Source organism: Orbicella faveolata, unplaced genomic scaffold, assembly GCF_042242905.1.
Source record: "Orbicella faveolata isolate gen_17 unplaced genomic scaffold, um_ofav_v1 contig_25, whole genome shotgun sequence".
Classification (NCBI taxonomy): Eukaryota; Metazoa; Cnidaria; class Anthozoa; order Scleractinia; family Merulinidae; genus Orbicella; species Orbicella faveolata.
This window is the reverse complement of record NW_028301553.1, coordinates 1,791,013-1,810,961: the sequence shown is the minus strand read 5'-3', so window position 1 is coordinate 1,810,961 and position 19,949 is coordinate 1,791,013. Positions and strand designations below refer to the sequence as shown.

At 38.4% G+C, this 19,949-nt stretch overlaps 2 protein-coding genes across 2 annotated transcripts; one reads left to right on the top strand and one right to left on the bottom strand.

Moving 5' to 3' along the window:
* Positions 1-558: 558 nt before the first annotated feature.
* Positions 559-7,663, top strand: LOC110040577 (uncharacterized). Its single transcript, XM_020745826.2, has 7 exons — positions 559-1,059; positions 1,690-1,784; positions 2,045-2,201; positions 3,285-3,351; positions 3,891-4,189; positions 5,040-5,226; positions 6,765-7,663. The coding sequence occupies exons 1-7, from the start codon at positions 577-579 to the stop codon at positions 6,860-6,862; spliced, it is 1,386 nt and encodes a 461-aa protein (XP_020601485.2). The 5' UTR covers positions 559-576; the 3' UTR covers positions 6,863-7,663.
* On the bottom strand, positions 7,530-19,913 carry LOC110040576 (WD repeat-containing protein 44-like). The gene is made up of 22 exons (XM_020745825.2): positions 19,539-19,913; positions 19,176-19,206; positions 17,774-18,286; positions 16,467-16,952; positions 15,629-15,765; positions 15,109-15,171; positions 14,934-14,992; positions 14,530-14,597; positions 14,172-14,249; positions 13,860-13,904; positions 13,738-13,764; positions 13,529-13,595; positions 13,051-13,181; positions 12,533-12,637; positions 12,408-12,448; positions 11,844-11,925; positions 11,103-11,202; positions 10,438-10,532; positions 9,996-10,097; positions 9,759-9,874; positions 9,403-9,521; positions 7,530-8,911 (listed from the first exon to the last, which is right to left on the bottom strand). Exons 1-22 carry the CDS (start codon positions 19,622-19,624, stop codon positions 8,766-8,768), a joined length of 2,697 nt encoding a protein of 898 aa, XP_020601484.1. The 5' UTR covers positions 19,625-19,913; the 3' UTR covers positions 7,530-8,765.
* Positions 19,914-19,949: the final 36 nt, after the last annotated feature.

The window sequence follows — 19,949 nt, the reverse complement described above, 5'->3', positions numbered from 1 at the left end:
ACAGATCGATTACAGATGAATTGGGTCTCGATTTGATCAGTAGTGACTTTCTGTCTGCAAACGAGTCTTCTCAACATGTGAAAACCGATTTCATCTTCTATTTTTAAATACTATGACAGTTAATGACTACCACTAACTTTGCACGTCTGTCATACTTTCATTATATCTGGGTTATTGGCCGAGAAGATGCCGGAATATTAGCCGAGTTCTTAGCGTGATTAATTCATATCCAGCCATCTCGACCGAACAAGCTTGGTCAATAAAGGATTTACTATATGGGATAAAAAACACCCAAAAAGTTATTCGCGTTTGATCGGGACACGAGCGTACGCAATCCCGAGCTGGCAATATGGTGCCGTCTTGTCCGCTTTGGTAGCCAACCACGGCGCAGTATTTGGTTCATCACGGGGCTAGCCATATAATAAGAGTTCACATAGACGTCTTGTCTCCATTCTGCACAATAAGATTGGTTGGTGTCTAAACATCTGGTGGTTAGATGTTAAATAAATGCCAAGTGACGGGGATTTGAGCGCGGCTTATTGGTTGTAATGCTATTACTAGAATTAAAATTGTCGCATGTACGTGCTCCTAACAGTTCGCTCAATACACGTCAGAAGGCGGAAACTTCGACAGATCAGAGAAATGCGGTGCAGGGCCTTTTGCCTCTTCTTCATCATTTTAAATGTTGAAGTTGCTCATCCTTTGGATAAACGAAATGACTCTTGTGTGAAGTTTCATTGGAATCGTAGGTTTGAATTCGGTTTTTTCTCCAAGGAAAACCACTCATTGAAAGGCTACGTTCGTAATTTAACAAATAATTGCCTTCAACATCATTCAGCAGTTGGGACAAAAAGTTGTCCAGCTCTTTCGGTGAAATTTCCGTTGATCTCTAGAGATCCAAATATAACGTTGAACAAGCTGCATAGACCTGTCTTGGCTACAAAAGAAGCCTCTACCAACACTGCAAGTCAGATTCTGCGCGCGTTTGAGAAGATATGGCAACTGTTCATTCTCTGCCTAATGGCTGCCATGTTATCAGGAATTCTGATCTGGTTTTTTGTGAGTATTTTCAGAATTATATATGGCATATAACGGATCAGTCTTTAAGTAAACTAATAAGCGTAGGTATAACGTTATAGACAATAAGATGCATAAAGGTTTGTGGATAGGAAAGACGCGGCTAAATGGACCACTTTCAAGGCATGGAAATAAAACCAGTAGCGTAGTAACTCTGTCTTTAGTTTCAGACACTGCAAATTTTACTAGCACTTGTTTCAGTCAGATATTTCCCCAAGCAGTGAACAGTTAAAATGAAGACCTAGAATTTAATGTAAAGCTGTTCTTCAGCCACGGTAGATATGCGTCATTCGCAATTCTTATGTCAAAAGAACTCGTGTGGTTTTATTTATCCACTGAAAGTTGCTGACGAAATTCAAAACAAGGGGAAACATGTGTGGAAAAGAAATAACATGGATAGAAAAAAACTAAGTTCTTACAAGAATAATAGAAAATATATTAATAATAAAAATTTTTATTTTAATACCATCTGTTACATTTATAAGCATTTTGTTCTCCATTTTTCTCCAAGAAAAATTCCAATTTTTTTAAGACTTAAAACTATATTGAGTTTATTAGGTTGGTTTGTTTACACCGTGAAAGGAAAATAATCTACGCTTTTTTTTTCAACAGGATCACAAAGCAAATTCTGGACACTTTCCAAACTCATTTTGGAGCGGCATACGGGAAGGTTTGTGGTGGGCCATTGTTACCATGACAACAGTGGGGTAAGAAAATCAATTTTCAAGTATATATAGAACCTGTCAATATCTGCAAGAATAATAAGTAACATTATGTTCTACTCCCCTGCCTCGGTAATTGCTCTCCTTTGTGTATCCCAGAGTTTATTATTCGAGCCAAGAAAATTCTAACTTTGTGTTCTGCCCGGGAACATCAACAGCTGAAAAATTTACTTGCTGACTTGAATGAAGAGTGCAAAATGTCAACAGTTTTTATTGTAAATCAAATTAGCATATTTGTTTGGTAGGTATGGTGACAAGACGCCGCGGTCGTTCCTGGCGCGAGCCTACGCTTCACTGTGGATGATAATAGGAATGCTGTTAATGTCAACCTTTACTGCCCAGATCTCCTCGTCCATTACGGCTGATGGACTGAGTCCTTTAAACGAGATATTTGGAAACAAGGTATAAGATATGTATTTCATGGAACATTTGATTAATGTACAAAGACAAGCTAGAATTCTAAACTAGCTAACAACCAAGTGCATCGAAGTTCTCTTTGTTATCCTGATTTTTCAGATACTGGCATGTGTAATCAGCTTTTTCATTATTATTATAATTTATCCATTTTATTTATTGCACATAAGTTTCAATTTGTCAAACGTTTTATGTGCCCTTAGTTCGGGAGAGCGGTAAATCCCTACCTTTTCTGCATTAAATAAATGAACTATTCAGTATTTCATCTATGTTATCTCATTCCCTGACTGCTCAAAGGAAGAGCAGCTGATAATCCAGGAATGCGGTCTTCTTTGCTGCGCTTGTCCCTTGGCAGGTAAAATCCGGCACTAATGTGCAGTATAATATAATATGAAAAGAAAAATGGCGCTATGATTCGATAAAACCATTCTCGTTGCAACTGAATTTGACCATGCCTGTGAAGTAGCCAGGTGTAGCTAAGCGCATTGACCACTATAAACAACAGCATTGGAACTGTTGTTGTGGGCCAGAAAAAATGTCACAGATGTACACAGGCTCGGCCGGATATTTAATTTGTCCCAAAATACCCGGCTTGTATAGAACGGTTTTCATTTGGGGGTCGAAGAGTAATTAGGTTTGCATCACTAAGTTTCACAATTGGCTTAAAAAACGGTTCATTGGTTCACTGTACGCACGAGTCACATCTCCCTAGCCTCATTTAAACGTTTACCACTTTAATTACAACAGGGCTCTAGATCTGTACGACGTTGACAGCATAGGAACCTGGAGAACAATCTGTCCCAGGTTCAACACAGCGAGGTCTCTTCTGTGCCCGCCGTCGTGCTGTTTCTAGCGATTTGAACTTCTGTTTTGTTTCCTTTTGACTCTTCTTGTTTATATATGAGTAGCTTTAGCTACTGAATTTTGTTGTACTGTATTTTAGTTAGGCGAAGTTAAATAAATAACTGTATTGTCTGTACATGCGTCCTTTGTGATCGGCTAGATATATTACTTTGGTTTGGTTTTACGACACTCGATTGAAAATCACTCTATACCGTGTATTTATTGCAGATTGGTGTACCTTTAGGAAGCAAGAGTTTCTTTCAGAAATACTGCTACGGAGCGGAATCAGTGATAGGTATTAATCCAGTTATTGAGTGTTTTCACTCAGCTAACTGTGTACAATGTAGCAGTTCCTCGCGTAATTCACATTATTCTCTATTTCGGAATGAAACCAGTCTAAATATAATCTTAAACTGAGATTTGAATTTGGTTACACTGGAAGCTTAATTTCAGAGCGTGATAGCCACGAAGGGTGAGCAGGCTCATGTTGGAGCACAATCGCGCGCTGCGTAGCCGCGAGCGCGAAATCGAGCGGCGAAGCCGCGAGAGACGAGAAAGTGGTGCCTCTTCACCAGACTTCTTCCCGCCGGATCGCTTTGCTCTTCGCCGCTCACGCGCGTGACTCAAAGGTGAGCTTGGTCGCAGGCTAGTTGTGGCTCATCAACCACAGTAGAAATAGCATTCTCTCTTCCGTGGGGTGTCAACGCCAACGTAATGTGATCACTTGCAAAAACGGAAAAATGTGGGCAATTACTCGGTCTAAAATGTCTAAGACGGCAGTGTGATTATTGGAATGACCGTAGCTTATGTTTTTGCTACATTTGTTAATTGCAGAATATTCAACTGAGCGTGAACTCCTCACAAGCTTGCAGAATGGTACTGTAGATAAAGTCTGGATGTTTGGCTGCCAGGCTAATCATAAAGAAATAAGTCCAGATTTCACGATCGTCAGCGTTCTCGATGATGACTTTATGCGGCAGAAACCTACAATAGGAGTAAGAGTTCAATTCTTGAACAGAAGCTACTTCGATCAAAATTTTACCGAATGTTTGGAAATGGATGGTGACGATGATGATAACGATCGTGATGATGATGATGATGATGATGATGACAATCTATTCTGGAAACAGGATGTAAGAAAGCATTGTTTAATTTTACTGACTTCATTGCTTTTCCCTTGCGAATTTTTGTCTCATTTGCTGTCACCCAACGTTTCTCCGATCCATAGTCATCATCGAAAAGTAACAAAAGGCTTGGATTGTCAAAATAGAACATTTAAATAATAATAACCGGCTTAGATCAGTAACCTAGATACTTTAATCGTATCTATTACAAACATTCCCTATTTGACTGGTTCTCCGCGCGTGTACTTGTCACGTAATATTGGCGCGCAATCCCATGTTTGTCCAATTTTAGAGGTGTCCAATAGGCCATTTGCGAGTTGCCTTTTGCTTCTGCGTCAAAACGAATCTTCGTGCAAAACCAGTCATATGAAAATCTGTTTCACTTGCACGTTCACTTTCATGTGGTTTTAAATCAGAAGCGTAATGTAACCCTGAAATGGCTTATTATAACTAGTTAGATATCTATTTTCTGTCTTTGAAGCTAGTCGGTCCACACGAATGTACACTCCTAGATGTCACAGTGCATTTGCTATTTAGTACAACTCCGCACATAGAGTAAACAAATACCAAGGGAGTGGAGGGCGTGGAATGCTGGGGCACTGCTGAAACCAAGGGAGTGGAGGGTGTGGAGCGCTAGGGTACTTCTGAAACCAAGGGAGTGGAGGGTGTGGAGTGCTGGGGCAATGCTGAAACCAAGGGAGTGGAGGGTGTGGAGTGCTGGGTCATTAGCCCCTTTGAATTTGGCTTTAATTCTTCGTTGATATCGGAGATGTTCTGAACATGAAATTGCGGTTGCTCTGTAGGTATTGCCTACCAATTAATCAAAATGATTTAGATTTCTTGTTTGTGTTTTTTTTAGTTCCGCTGCCTAAAAGACCATAGCAGAGGGAAATACCGTCAAGATGTGAAGCGGGCTTCATCTACTCGCCGGTTGGGACTCATCGATCATGTTCTGCTGGCCTGTGGCGCTCTGATCATCATCTTGTTGACGATAGGAGCACTGTGGAATGTTAGCATCAGAGTCAGACACATGGAAATCACCGCTGGTTTGTATCTTAGATCTCAGCCTTCAGATGAAATAGAATAGCCCAGTTTCGAGTTCGCCATGACCGCTCAATAAAAGCACTGAAAACGCATTTGCACAGGGTTAGCCTCGACCTAAAAAAAAATATTCACAAATACTGGCGGGAAGGTGCCACAAATTTGAAAATTAAACAATACACAGAGCTGTAAACAGGCCATCTTCTCGCTGGAATTTGTGAACATTTTACTTTAGGTCGAGGCTAACCCTGTGCAAATGCGTTCTCAGTGCTTTTAATCAGCGGTCATGGCAAACTCGAAACTGGACTATTACACTCATAAATAATTAAAATGACTTCAGTTTTTGTTACCCATCACTTAAGCCGAACCTTTTACTTGTTCTCTGTCATGTCTGAGTCTCTTCAGTCATGATATGTTCAGCACAGATGAAAGTCGTTTAGGGTCTTAAAATTCCTGCACGATCCAACAAAAACGTCCGTTTGGAACAAAATATGCATCAGAACATTAACAGGTGGCCATACCTTTAAGTTGCTTGAGTAATTCCCGTCTATTTCATTCTGTAGTTTAACCTATGACAAAATCTCAGTTGTTTCATCTTTTGCTGTCTTATTCGGCCCCATGCACAACAGACAAAACGCCACATGACTTACCCTATCGTTTATTCTTTCCCTATTCTAAATTAAATTAAAACATTTCCCTATAAATTACGTAGGCTGTGTTCACACTTGATGTCCGAGCAATGGTGCTTGGGCACCCGGCACAAAATGGTGTTGCGTTCAGACACTGGGAACTCCAAGTACTCAAGTACCATCAAGTGCCCGAGTACAAGGTCATGATCGAGTTCACGGGCACGGGCACGGTGTCCGAATTCTGGTGTGTGTACCTGGAATAAAGGTGTGTTCACATTAGTGCAAAGATGGAATCGCACTGGAGCACCGTGCTAGTCACCAAGCGTGAACATAGCCCTAGTGTCATCACTGAAGGTGTAAGGGACAAGAAATTGGACGAAGGGTATCTACGCTATCCTCACAAAAGATAAATTCTCAATTGACAATTAACTGATATCTTTTATCAGGTAGCTTTTTCATCGGTACGCACGTGCACCATATTAAAACCTCTGCTATTACTTATTAATAGTATAAACATGAAAAAATTCGCGTAGAAGTGCCAGAAGATCTTTCTTGAAGCCACTTTTTCTCATTCGAGAAAACCTTTTTCAAAGTTTCTGCACAAAATTTTTGTCATCATTTTACGTGATATCATTGGCTTAGAAAATTTCCTATTGTCTTTCTGCCAATCATAATCTAGAATTATGATGTGTAATTTGCACTGATGTTACACTTTTTGCACTGGTGTTACACGTGAACTGCACTGCTCTCAGCCAGTCAGAATCGAGTAACTTTTTCATGTATATTATTAATTATTCTAACACATTAAAATTAGCTTTTGTTTGTGATAACAGTGAGTAAATCCCAGGCGAGGTAACATCAGATAGCCAGGACTGGTAACGCCCCGATTAACAGTTTTCATCTTTATATTTCAGGTAATGCTGTTGATGTTGAAAAGGGAGTATGGAACATCGAACTAGGAGTGAAAACAAGTGAACTGCAAACGAAGGAGCTGACTGTAGTTTCCGGCTGAGCGTATTAAAGGAGCTACGCCATAGAACGCGCATCTTAAAACTTTTTTAAAGTTTGTTAATTGTAATCCGTGTAAATCTTTCTCGGTCGTGACCATCCTTATTCATTTTTGTTTTTTAAATTACAATTTGAAGTCATTCTGTCTTAGGAAATTATCTAAAGTAATCAGAAAATGACTTAAAATGTCGTGACATTGCTGCTTTAAGAACAGATACATGTGAAAGTAAATGTATTAGATACTTAATTGCATGTTTTGTAAATAATTGCTCATCCCTGCAAAGTGGGTTGAGCTAAATCGGTCTAGATACGCCCATAGTCTTCCTTGAAAACTCTATCCACGAATGGCCTCGCGCTGGTGTATAGACGTTTTGTTGGTTTTCCAACATCTCAGCTAATCAAATCAAAGAATATCAAGCTCTCCACGTGCACTGTACCAGCTCCCGATTATGCTCTGCTTCCTTGACTTTGATTAGCCAAGCGATGGAAAAACCAACAAATTGATGTCTATCTTGAATTTCAGCCATTCGCTGGAGTCGCGCCCAACGAGATGGTTCAATTTCAAGTTGTGGACAAAAAAAAATACTGTTTGGTGGTAAAATGTGGGGTAAATGAAATATTACTGTTGCACGTACTACAATTTAACATAACTAAATGACTACTGGCAAACATTGCTGTTTTCAGTAAAACTTTTATTTCTCATAGCCTTCAGCAGATCACTCAGTTCATTTAAATCGTTCAAAAACATTTCAAGCGAACGATGCCCCTGCATAATTCACTATTAAATAGATTTACTGTCAATGTATTTTCTAAGTATTGTAGTTTGTGACCACTGTATTTACTTCTTATATTTAATACTTTCTAGAACCTTAGCTGGAATTTGAAATAATCTTGTTACCTCTAATCGATTCAGTTAGAGAGAGTTCACCTGAAAAGAGATAAACACCTTAAGATTTTCAGGTCGACAGACTTCCTCCAATAGCCAAAAAAAGAAACTACACATTGCACGGCAACAAAAGCACACAAATACTTAGCACAAGGAGCGGCCTTTCACTCTATCTACGCCACCATTCATAGCCTTGCATTCCAAATTCTGTACACACAAAATTCCGACTCTATTCAATTCAAATAGAGGAAAACATCTTTGTTTCTCTTCCTCAAAAATAATTTCTCTACCCCTGAATAATTATTGCTGCAACCGAGTTTCATCCTTCTTGTTATATTATGTACCGGGGGAGTTGATTTATTTTTTCTGTACAGCACCGTTCGAAATTATTCAAGGTTTCAGTCATATTATGTCAGGTGTACAAAGATGGAGCTTCAGCACGATTTGAAGTCGCCTAGGACAACACCCGTCAGAGAGCCCCTAATAATGAGTTCCTCTCAAGTAGTTTGAAACTGACTGCTAATAAATTCTAGCGCAACCCAGACCGACTATCAAGTAAACGCGCAATCTGACTGGCTTGACAGGGTTTTTTTTTTGGGGGGGGGGGGAGGGGGGGGGGGGAGAGTTGATCAACAATTAACGGCGAGTTTGAGTTTTTCCATGTCCTTACTGGTTACCATACATTTCTTAATTCTGACAATTATTGATAGATCAAGAGAATGTCCGCAAGCTTGTCTTCACTCTCGGGACAGCAAAGCTTCAGGATACAGGACCACGTGTTTACATCTCATCGCACTGCTCTGCCTTGTTCTACAAAGCTGTTTAACACATGTAAATGAAGTGGTCCACAACAGTCCTGTATCGCGTCACGCCAAGCAGCTGACTTCAGGATCCTTGGCCTGGCTGTGTAAAGATGGCGACCAGTTGGATGATCAGGATCACGTCAGCATCTGATTGACCGACAGATCTCTTCTCTACACCAAGAGTTTCCATGGTGATGTCAGTTACAGACACACTCGTGTCATCTGTTCACGAATAACTTGATGGCGCCGCTCCAGTCAGCGGTAACCAGAACCTCTGTGGTGAATGGCTGACAGCTTGAGTCGGGTGGAATAATTAGCCAGGGAACTGGGGCGAACATTGCTGCAGTTACCACAACCGCGTGGGCTTGAAAATTAGAAAGTAAAAGTGATTTGGTTTTAGCTAGGTAACCGCCATTTAATGCCTTAAACTAAGAATTGGTGCGTGAAATCGAATCTGAGCTTTAAAAGAAGGAAATTTGGTGGCTCATTCACCTTACAGAGGCGATAGACGGGATTTAACTGTTGAAAATGATAAATGTGTCTGCTTCCTCAAAATTTGGGAGGAGTGGGAGGGGGTTCGCTTTTATAGCCAACCATTCTAAACTGGCGCTGCGCTGTAGCAAAAGGTAACATGTTTTTCTATGCTTACAACCCTTTACATGCTCTCCCGTTCTTGATTTTCCACGACTGGCATCGTTAACACATCCTCCAGAGCCGGCTCTACCGACTGTGTGTGTTGCTTCTTATTCTGATCAATTCATCACTGTGACCCTGGTCACGTGTGTTCAAGTTGGTACTCTCTTCTGACACATAATTTCATACGGTGAGAGATTTGTCTTCAATTTCTTGTCTTACCTGAAAAGCTCTCATAAAACTCGTTTTTGTCTCTCCTCGAGGAAGGAAATCCGTGTTGAGTTCTCCAAATGTAGACAAAATGATCCTCTGAACCACAGATGACATATTGACCATCATGACTGTAAAAAAAAAAAAAAACTTAGTAAGTTAGGATTTCTGTCTACTGGTCGCCATACATCCCTTTTGATGCTGATACGCTGTAAAATATTATCACTACTTTTTTAATTCTCGCTACACTTAATTTGCCCCTTAATTTGCTTTAATCTTGTTCCTGGTCCTTTGACAAAAATCAAATTTGCCTTGAAAGGACTTTTCAATTACTGCTGATAGAAGATAAAGAGTTTCTTGTTACTCACCTGAAGCTCGCTTTGATTTGACTGCTGGAATTGACGCAACCTTTGTACTTGCAGTTTAGAGAATTGTCCTTCAGATCATAAAGTCTTATTCGAGAATCATTTGACGTGATCAGAACCTAAACAGGCAACAGGAAAACACGATGACTTCAAGAAAATATCCACACCTAAAGTATACCTGAAGTAATAACTCGATTTTAAGGCAAGTTTATAAAAAACTCGACTTAATAGTCCAGTGACCTTATCTTCTCCAGGCATGGGTTCAATACCGCTGATCTTGCGCCCGCGAGCCTTCTTGTTTCGTCCAGCCCGTACTTGCCATTGAGTATGATACTTGAGTCGCTGATGAAACAAAACAGAACTAAATGAGCAAAGACACATGTGGATTCCCTCGCATGTAATTATGGCTTGCTGACATAAAGGAATACGAACCACAGATAATTTAGAGGATGAGATTTCTACCATGTTGCCTATTAAGTAGCCACTTGTATCTCTGGGTAGAGAGAGACACCCTGACGGTAAAGTGTCTTACCCAAGAGCAAAACACATTGACCTCGGCCAGGGCTTGAAGCCAGAAGCTAGCATACTTTGAAACATTGTGTGGCCCAGGATTACCAGTCCACACCCGTGACCAATGAATGTCCAGAGTATATTTAAACAAGCAAAGCCTCAGTCATCTCACCTCGGTTTCATAGAAGATGCATCGTCCATCATAAGTGCCGACCACAGCAAATTTGCCATTCAAACAGAAATTAGCTGCAGTAATAAGGTTACTTCCTATTACGAGAAATGAAAAGATAGATATATTATTATATTATTATATTATTACTGCTGCTGAATTGCTGATCTTTTCTTGGAGAAGTGGTCATTTGACTACAGCAAAATTGCAATTTCTCAAACCTTCCAATATTTATACCAAAAGTCGTTTCCCTTAAGTGTGTTTTGCAATTTTAACTCCTAACATTTTCTCCCAACTCCCCCTAAATATCTTGAACAATTGTTGTTTCCCTTCAGTGTTCCAGAAAATAATCTGAATTCAACTGCACTTGATTTTACAACTACATGTAAGAGAATTATTGACAATATTGCTTTATGAAGATTTCCCCAAAATGACAGAGATACTTGTCATCATGGTAATAGACCAATTTCGATATATTAAAATTCAGCCTAAAACAATAGACCTCAGTATGAGGCTCTGGGGAATAGCTACAGAGTTTGTGAGGTTTATTCCCGGGAGCCTTGTGTTGAAGTCTGTTGTTTTAGGCTGAATTTTAATATATCAAAATTGGGCTTTTGCACATAAACCACAGAGTAATTAAGCCATCAGAAGACATCAAACAGACTTACCAGTTCCTTCAAGCTCATTCCACAGTGCCACCTTCTTGTCTGGTATATTCCACAGACGGATTTTACCATCAAGTGAGCCACTTAAGAAGTAACGATCATCCTGTGACACAAAACACAACATACCTAATTATTTGATATTGCTCGTGTTACACACAGTTTGCAATAGCACTTTTAGTATTAATTAGTCGCCACTCAGCTGTGTTCTATTGGAAATCGGTGAATCAGATTGGTTCTCTCATTGTTTTCTATTTGCTGATAGACACTGATCACGCATGCTGCTCTTAAAACAGAAAATTATTCCTAATTTTAGGCTTGAAAATACACAAAATCGTAGGACTGCTTTAGAGTGTCTACTGAAACAATTACACTACTTTCCCTTGCTTTCTATGAGTTATAGTCAACTTAGCTACACCTCATTGACCATTCACTCATAGAAAACTTGGGCTCATAGTCTAATTGACTGATTTCATTGATGTCATTGCATGGCCATGCGTTTTCAAGGGGTAATATCTACGTAAGCCTCATTTTGTAAAATTGTGTTGCACACCAGCAGGTTCTTTATTTTGTTTTCAAAAGAAAAAGTACATGGCTTAACAGATTTAAAAAAAACAAAAGAAGAGGGTTTCCCAATGCCACTGCAAACTAAAATCAATATAAGGTGTCAGAAAGTTACAGTGAGAACTGAAATCACTTTGAATCTTTGCATCATTGTACCAGCTGTAAGTAGGATTAATGACTTACCCTGGGATGGAAACAAATAGCTGTAACAAAGTCGATATGCTGAAAACAGCACAGACATTCAGATCTAGAGATATGCCACAACCTGCAGCAAAATTCAAGCAAGTTGTTAGTTCCTAAGTCGTCTTGACTATTCCATAAACAATTCAAGAACGAAGGACTTGATAGATTTAAAACAAATACTCCTTAGGAAATAATAATAATAATAATATTTAATATTTTCATAGTGCAAATTAACATATATAATTATATAATCAAATGCACTTTACAACATATACAATCATAAAAAATAAAATTAAAATCCACTTTAGTAAAATTTGAAAGGATCGAATAAAAAATGTTAAAAATTGCATCTGCTACTTGATAGTAGACTAGAGAATGTGTTGACTCAGATGTTTTAAAAAAGGGAGGTAACAAAGTTCAGATGTCACTTAACTTGTATAATACCACATGTGAGAGTACCACAAACACCAAAACTGAGTTGTTCTCCACAAAAGCACTTTCCAGTGCATGAAATAACTAGACAAATCAGTTACTGTACATTAAAATATAATCACACAGCAATACCTTACAGTCTTATCCATTGAGGAGGACAGCAGGAAATAATTCTACAAAACAAGATATATGACCAAATATGAGAATTCTGCATCAGGGACCTACATTACAACTACAGACAATTTTAGCTTTCATACCTTGGACCAAGACAAGTCCAGCACATCCCCAGTGTGCCCACAGTAGGTACACAGAGGTGTTTTCATATAAGGGCCCAAGTCCTCATCAACAGGGGCAGCTGGCTCCTGAAAGACAGGTTAAAGTGCACACCTTGAAACAGTTCACCAGTTGTGATCATACATGTGTAGAAAATCTTTTCACCATTATTTTTTCATTATTTTACTAACATACGTAAATTGGCCATGCCTATTTTTTACTTTATTGTGTAACTTGAATCTACATATTGCACCAAGGAACATGATTTTAAAAAATTACTAAATTTTCAAAAACATTCAAATTTGCTGCCATTTTGTTTCACCATTAATTTTTGCATTAGTCTAATCTCAGTTCAGAGCTGTGATGTAGATTACCATACATGTGACTTCAGACTGAAAGTAAGCAAGTTAAGTTCTTCAAAGAGAAATGTCTTTGAGTTCACTCAGCATGGCCAGATCACTGCCCCCTCCAGTCTGAGTAGGATTAAGACACCATGACTAACCTCACTATCCTCACTGTTTTCTGTTTTGTCCTCAACTGTATCTCCTGTGTTTTCTTCATTGGATTTTAATGTTCCCTCCATTTCTGAAAACTCATCTGAGTTTTTGTCACGGTCAGATGATGAATTGTCACCTTGAAGGACAACATAGTAAAATTTTAAAACATTTGAAACAAAGATTACAAATGCTGTCTGAGACTTTTCTAAAAAAGGTATGCACCTTCAATATCCTTAACACAGTCTAGAAATAAAAAGACACCAAATGAAATGGTCTGTAGTATCAAAGAGCACATCAAAATTAATTGCTTTTATCAAGGAATATTTAAATTTTAATTTGAAGGGTTTGGTGCCATAACAATGACCCATTCTGAAAGCGCACTTGTCAACCTTCCTCAGCCTGCAACATTATTAAGAGGAGTTTTCATGTACAATGGGTGTGACATTACATGTAAAAAACTTTATTTAAAGATTGAATTCTCACCTGTTTTAGAGTATTTTGCTCTCATTTCTTCAAAATAACTCTGGGATTCTTTGAGTACCCAAACTCGCTGCAAATCAACACAAAATGGAGACCAGGTTACGGATGTACATTTAAGTACAAGTTAGGCTTTTTTTTTTTTTTTTTTTTGCAAGGTGACACATTAAATCATTAAGTCACTTGTTGAATAAACAAGACTCTAATCTACGCACCACCATGTGATCCTGGCCAGCCGTAGCCTGTGAGATAAAAGAAAAGTATTTCATCTAAGTGGACAGGAAAGAATACTTGTGAACAACTGCCAAAAACAAACATGTATCAATAGTACACCCACCATGAGTCTGCCACAAAGAGTGAATTTTATTGTCCAAACAGCTCCCTAAACAAAAATAGATTGCAAGATTTAGCTCAAATTAAGTCCAGAGGATGGCCTGGGTCTGGTGGTGAGGTGTAGGCAAGGCCTGGATACTAATTAGATGCATTTTTTACTTGTTATTATTTCAGATTGAGGACAGTGAAAAGCTTGGACTGATAATTTGATTTGAGAGGGAAGGGGAGGAAAGGGTAACCAACATTTATTGAGTGTTGCGTTTGGATTTCAATTGGGTACATGTATGTATTAGTGACTCTGACCAGATGTACATACCACATGTTCTCCACTAAGATCCTGTAAAATTCGCAGCTTCTCAAACTCAGCGGGACCTTTTCCATGGCCAGACTTGATCTGATAACAATTAAGATGAAAGCACTGTTACTGCAGGGTGGAAAAGGTAGGGATACCTCATTTCAGCCAAGATGGACAAAGGTGTGGTTAGTAGAGAGTAGGTAAGGGAAAAGAAAGGGGGCACAAGACTATGCTAAAGACATTTCTTGCAGTGTATATAGACTATTCGACAGCAAATAAAGTCATTAACAAGGAGACATTTTGAATTACTACCAAATTTTCAGAGCTACAACCATAAACACAGGTGTGTGGTAAATCAGAAATGAGAGCTGGGACTAACCTTGATGAGAGGGGTATGAGAATCCTGAGGAGTTTCTTCATCACTTGAAGAACTGTCATCTTTACGCACTAAAAAATATTACACACAAAATTAAAAGCGTTCATTTAGCAAGTCTGAGTAAAAAATCTTTAACAGGGATAGAGGTTTACCTTCTTTGTAATTCACACTCCCTTTTAACAGTCTAACCCCAAATCTATTAAAGGTGTGTACATAATACTTAACAACAAGCATACATGTACCAATATAAATAATGCCTTTGCCTTGTCTTGCTTCCCAATCAAGAGAGAAATAAGAGCAGTTTGGACGGTGTAAGTTGTATAACTCATGTGACATGAAGAGGACTGAGTGAGTATGCTATGCAAAGTTACTATCTCAGGGTATACAGTTTCACTGATCAAACCAACCTTTTGCAGCTTTGTCTGGCTTTTTCACTTTTTTACCGAAAAATTTCTTCAGCTTTTTCCTATAAAAAAAACAGGTCACAGGAAATGAAGCACATTATAAGAACAGAAAAAAAAATTCCAAAATCCACATATTGACCATCGATTTAAACAACAAAAAGACATTTTTATGCCTTACGTTTTCTTTGAAACTTTCCGTTCAAGTCCATCTTCATGATCTTGGTTTGCAAGGTCTGGATTGCTAAAAATGAATTATAAACAGTAAATTTAGTAAATATCTCAAGAATCTTTCTAGCTCTAGCTGTAGAGGTTTCATTGACATTTTTGGCAGGAGGGCAACTAGTTTTCACAGATGGGCAAAAATTTTAGAAGTAAACTTCTTTATGAGAAAAACTTTCCTCTAGCTGGTCAAACCAGGCAAGCAAAATCTTGCTCACAGCCAGTCAATTTGCCCAGTGCCCAGCCCGTAATGAAACTCCTGGCTAGCGGAGAATTAGGAATGAATGCTCTCAAACTAAAGATTAAAATGAAATTGCTGTTTATTATTGAAAATGGCAACAATTTGGATCCACATACTGTGATGATTTATTTATTATACTACATGGCGGTATGTAGTTAAAGGAAGATGATTAATTTTTCCCAACAGCATTTATTTTAATTACTCAGTTATTCAGGTTAATAAGATTATATTGGTTTACCTTGAATACTCAGATGTTAATATCATGATCTGTAAGGCTAGAGGGTTGGTACATTTTGGCAATTTTTCCTCTGCAACACTTAGGGGTACAGCTTCTCCTGTGTCAAGGTTCTTTACCATAACTTGCTCCAAAATTTCCTGCAACAGTCATACAAAAGCTGTGTTAACATCACCTAAGAAGGTCAAAATAGTTGTCCACAAGCTATCCACATGGCTGTGTAGAGGTATTGCACACATATTTTTTACTTTTGCAATGCCAAAAATACCACAGATGATTAACATCTCTATTTTATAACTGCAAGGTCTCATTACACATCCGTGCTCCTGACCTGAAGCTTTTGAAAGGAAACCTCAGTTAAGAACTCTGAGGTTTCAATGTGCTTTCCCCAAGCTCCATGTCACATAACAACAATGATATCAATGCAATGGCCTACCAATTAAAGAGTGAACAATGTATTCTCCATAACACTCAAACTAAACATTATATGTATATGGTAAAAAATAATTATAACAAGCTTCATTTTTAAATATTGCAAATTAAACAACAGAAACCCCCTCTTAGGTCAATAGAACACTTACATGTACTTTATCAAATGAACTTAATAAATATAAATAAATGAATAATAAAAAAATATTAAAAGAACTGACACATAAACTTTTTTAGTTGAGTCATTCAAGTAAACACTGTCTCAGTATACCTTGAATGTAAATTTGCATGGAAAATAAATTAAATAACAAAAAAATAATGATCTACTTGATATGTTGATCTCATCAACAATATCTCACAATATACTCACAATATCTCACAATATACTCACAGTATCTCATAATATACTCACAATATCAGACAGGGGTCTTCCAGAAGCTGACCTGTATCGTACCAATCCATGGTGAGATCCATACGGCTGATGCTGCGAGAATGAACTAGCAACAGAAGTAAACGAACCTGCAGAATTCTCCAAAATACCATTTGATATACCGCTTGCCACACTACCATAACTTCCTGATCTTGTGCTACCAAGGGAGACAACACTGCCTGACTTAAGTCTAGAATCTAAATTTAATGCCGATATAACTTCCGTAGAACTTGCTTTTTCTAACACAGTCTTCATTTCTTTGTTATTTGCATCAACATGAATGCTGGGATCGTCTTCATGAATATCGTTTGATTGTGATTCAAGTTCTTTGGGTGCGTTTTCCTGTTCATTGGAAAGTGCTGCTGCCTGAGCAAAAGCTTCCACTGGACTTGCTGCTGCTTGTTCAGTCGGTGTTGTAACAGCTGAATCTGGTCCAGGACTTTCTGAAGGTGTCGGTGATCCTGGTGTCTAAATGGAACAACAAACGAGATTATAAAGAAGACACCTTTCAGGCCATTTCCTGAAAGTTCTAAGGACAGTGTATGCTTTGTATTTTGGTTTCATAACTGCATGTACTTTTAACCTAAACAGTTGGTAAAATTTGTCCCAATACATCTTCAACCTTCTGGTCAAATTGTTGATGCATTGGATTCCTAATCAAGCACACTAGGGCTATTACAGGGGCAGATCCAGAAAATTCAGACAGAAGGGGTACAAGGCCCCCCCCCCCCCCTCCCCCCACCCAAAACCAAATGAAAACTTCACTTTCCCTGGAGAAGCTGCTTATAGAATTTCAACAATAAATGAATAAGGGGGGCTGCAGCCCCCTTCGCCTCCTCCCCTAAATTTGCAGAAGTGTGGCAGCTCTCGTAAGCTTGTAATTCTCTTCATTGTTAGCAGCTGTTATTGTTTTAGGGCTAGGGGCATTGTTTCGGTTGTTTGTTCTATTGTTCTCTCAAAGGGCAGCAAGCCATTCATGTGAGACCTTACGAGGGCTGCTACATCACCCTAAATTTGCCCTGCATTGTTATGTGTTCTCACATATCATTGTCTTTTCCTACTTATCAGCTGGCAAACTGTTTGGGTAACCTAACAGCACTGTCACTTGAGGGTGGTAATATACAATTGATTAGCAGCTCATCTGGTCAAGTGGTAGCAGAAGACACACCTACATAATGATTGTAGATCTTTGATGTCACAGAAACTAAGATTTTAATAATAGCAAGCAGTATGGGCCACTTTGACCCGAGTAACTGCATGAATCTTACATGTACCACATGACTACTAACCTGTAATTCTCCTTCAGCTTTCTTTTTCCTTTTCCGCCTTCTAGGTGGAGCCACTGGAGGAGTACTTTCTTGCTCTATGCTTTCAACAACATCAGCAATAATCTGACTAGCATCTGTTTTGGGCATTGTCAAATCTGTCTTTTTCTCACAGTTATGATGTTGCTCAACTTCTATTTCTCTGTCAGTTTTCAAATCTGCATCACTAACTTTCGACTCACTTTCTCCTGAATGAGCCTGAAACATGCTGTTGCTGTCAGTAGCATGATTTTCATGAACAAATTTGGATTCACTGTCATTGGCTAAAGAAGAAATGCCTGATTCTTGTTTTTCTTGTAAATCATCAGCTGTATTATTCAAAGCTGTACTTTCTCCACAAGTCTTGACAATGTCAGTCTTGTTTGTTTTATTGACTTCAGAAGCTGTCGACTGATTTAATTCTTCACTTGGAAGTTCAGGTTGGTCTCCAGAAGAAGTGTCAATTGTACCACTCTCAGGAGGTCCATCCACAATGTCCTACAATAAGTCAATAAAAGATCAGTCACAGAAATACCTCTTAGAAGCCTTTTGGTGCTAAGTTTGAATGAAATTACCATTTCTAGTGAATAGAAACATCAAGAAAGATTGCTCAATTACGTCAAAGCTAACTTAAACATTTCTTAGAGTTTCATTTAGATCTTCAAAATCAGTCAAGAGGCAAATAAAATTAATTACTACATCAAATAGACAACAACAATTCAGAAAACCAAATAGCTATTAAAATTTAGTTGGTAATAACAATTGCAAGTGAGAATTTTATTGCAACAATCAAGAACATGTTTGTTCAATGCCTTCAAAACAACATACAGTGTATTGGGGTTCAACAAGTCATCTACCTTCAGAGGACAATCCCTGTAGGAGGTCTATAATTTCTGAATGCATTTTTCTGGAAAAATAACTGTTCCATTTGGCATTCAACCAAAATTTCTGCATTTTTGGGCAAAATGTAAAACTACCTTTAACGTCAAAATATTATATTCCTGCCAAGATGCTCTATTGATTTTCCATATTTCCACATGTATTGGTACATTCTTGCACATATGCTTACATCACAACCATGTATAGTGGTAATAATATATGTGCGCCACTTTTCAAGTGCCTTGTACTGCAGTCAAAAACAGAGTCATTCCAATTAACTGCTACTGACAAGAAAAATTAAACCTGGAAGTTAGAGTTGAGTGGCAGCTCTCGTTAAGATTTTAAGGAAAGTTTCTACACTGCTAATTGTTTTGAGTCAGTTGTGACAAGTGGTTTTTATTTCGTTTAAAGAGCGATGAAATTGCACAGAATTACATAAGTTGCTCGCCAACTTGTCAAATGCTGACTGTGCGAATACAAAAAGCATGAAAACAAAACCAGAAACTACCTTTTGTGCAATGTTTACATCGTGCTGTGCGCTGAAAAAAAGAAAAAAAGACAATAAACCACAAGCTAGTTAACAAAAATTGAAATAACTTTAAATAAGCTCAAGCTTTTAGAAAATGAAAAGTCCCTGTGGAAGCGGGATGAAATAATCGTGGTTTTGAGAGGAAGAATTGCTCGATAATCAGATATATAAAAATTAAACTAACGTAAAATTCTATTGTTCAGTTGAAATTTTCCAAGCGTAACATGTACAGATAGAATAATTACATGAGTGAGGGGAAAAAATAAAATATTTACACCAAACGACGTTCATACGAGGCACTTTTCGAACAAGAGCAGAGGTCGGAATGAAATTGGTACACACCTTAAATCTGACGTGAAAGACCCAGATAAAGACAGCTTCTCGGGAGCATCGAAGAATTCGTTATCAGAATCACTTTCACTCTGCATCTTTCCGTATTGCAGACGCAAACGAAGTCGAACCACCGAATTGTAATAAGTCTGTCAGGTCATTGCAAAAAAAAAATTGCAGCCATATTGGAACCTCGCCTCTACCCAGAACGCTTCGCTTCCATCTGGAGATCAACAATAGAAGACGTAATTTGATTGGTTAATTTTTGGTACTGCAAGGCAAAAAAATTAGCAGCTTCCCAAAGTACGTTTTCACAGCGAAAAAAAAAATTCACGACAGTAATGACAGTCATGAACCCAGAAGCAAAACGCAGTAAAACGCAGAAAAAATGACGACCTGAAAGACCTGGCCATTTGAAAGGAG

Excerpts from the sequence above, each read along its gene's own strand:
- LOC110040577 (XM_020745826.2), top strand. The coding sequence starts at position 577 with ATGTACGTGCTCCTAACAGTTCGCTCAATACACGTCAGAAGGCGGAAA. Across the intron at positions 2,202-3,284 it reads ACGAGATATTTGGAAACAAG|ATTGGTGTACCTTTAGGAAG; the intron begins GTATAAGATATG and ends TATTTATTGCAG. Across the intron at positions 5,227-6,764 it reads ACACATGGAAATCACCGCTG|GTAATGCTGTTGATGTTGAA; the intron begins GTTTGTATCTTA and ends TTTATATTTCAG.
- LOC110040576 (XM_020745825.2), bottom strand. The coding sequence starts at position 19,624 with ATGCAGAGTGAAAGTGATTCTGATAACGAATTCTTCGATGCTCCCGAG. Across the intron at positions 19,207-19,538 it reads TCTTTCACGTCAGATTTAAG|CGCACAGCACGATGTAAACA; the intron begins GTGTGTACCAAT and ends TCTTTTTTTCAG. Across the intron at positions 9,522-9,758 it reads CAAATCAAAGCGAGCTTCAG|TCATGATGGTCAATATGTCA; the intron begins GTGAGTAACAAG and ends TTTTTTTTACAG.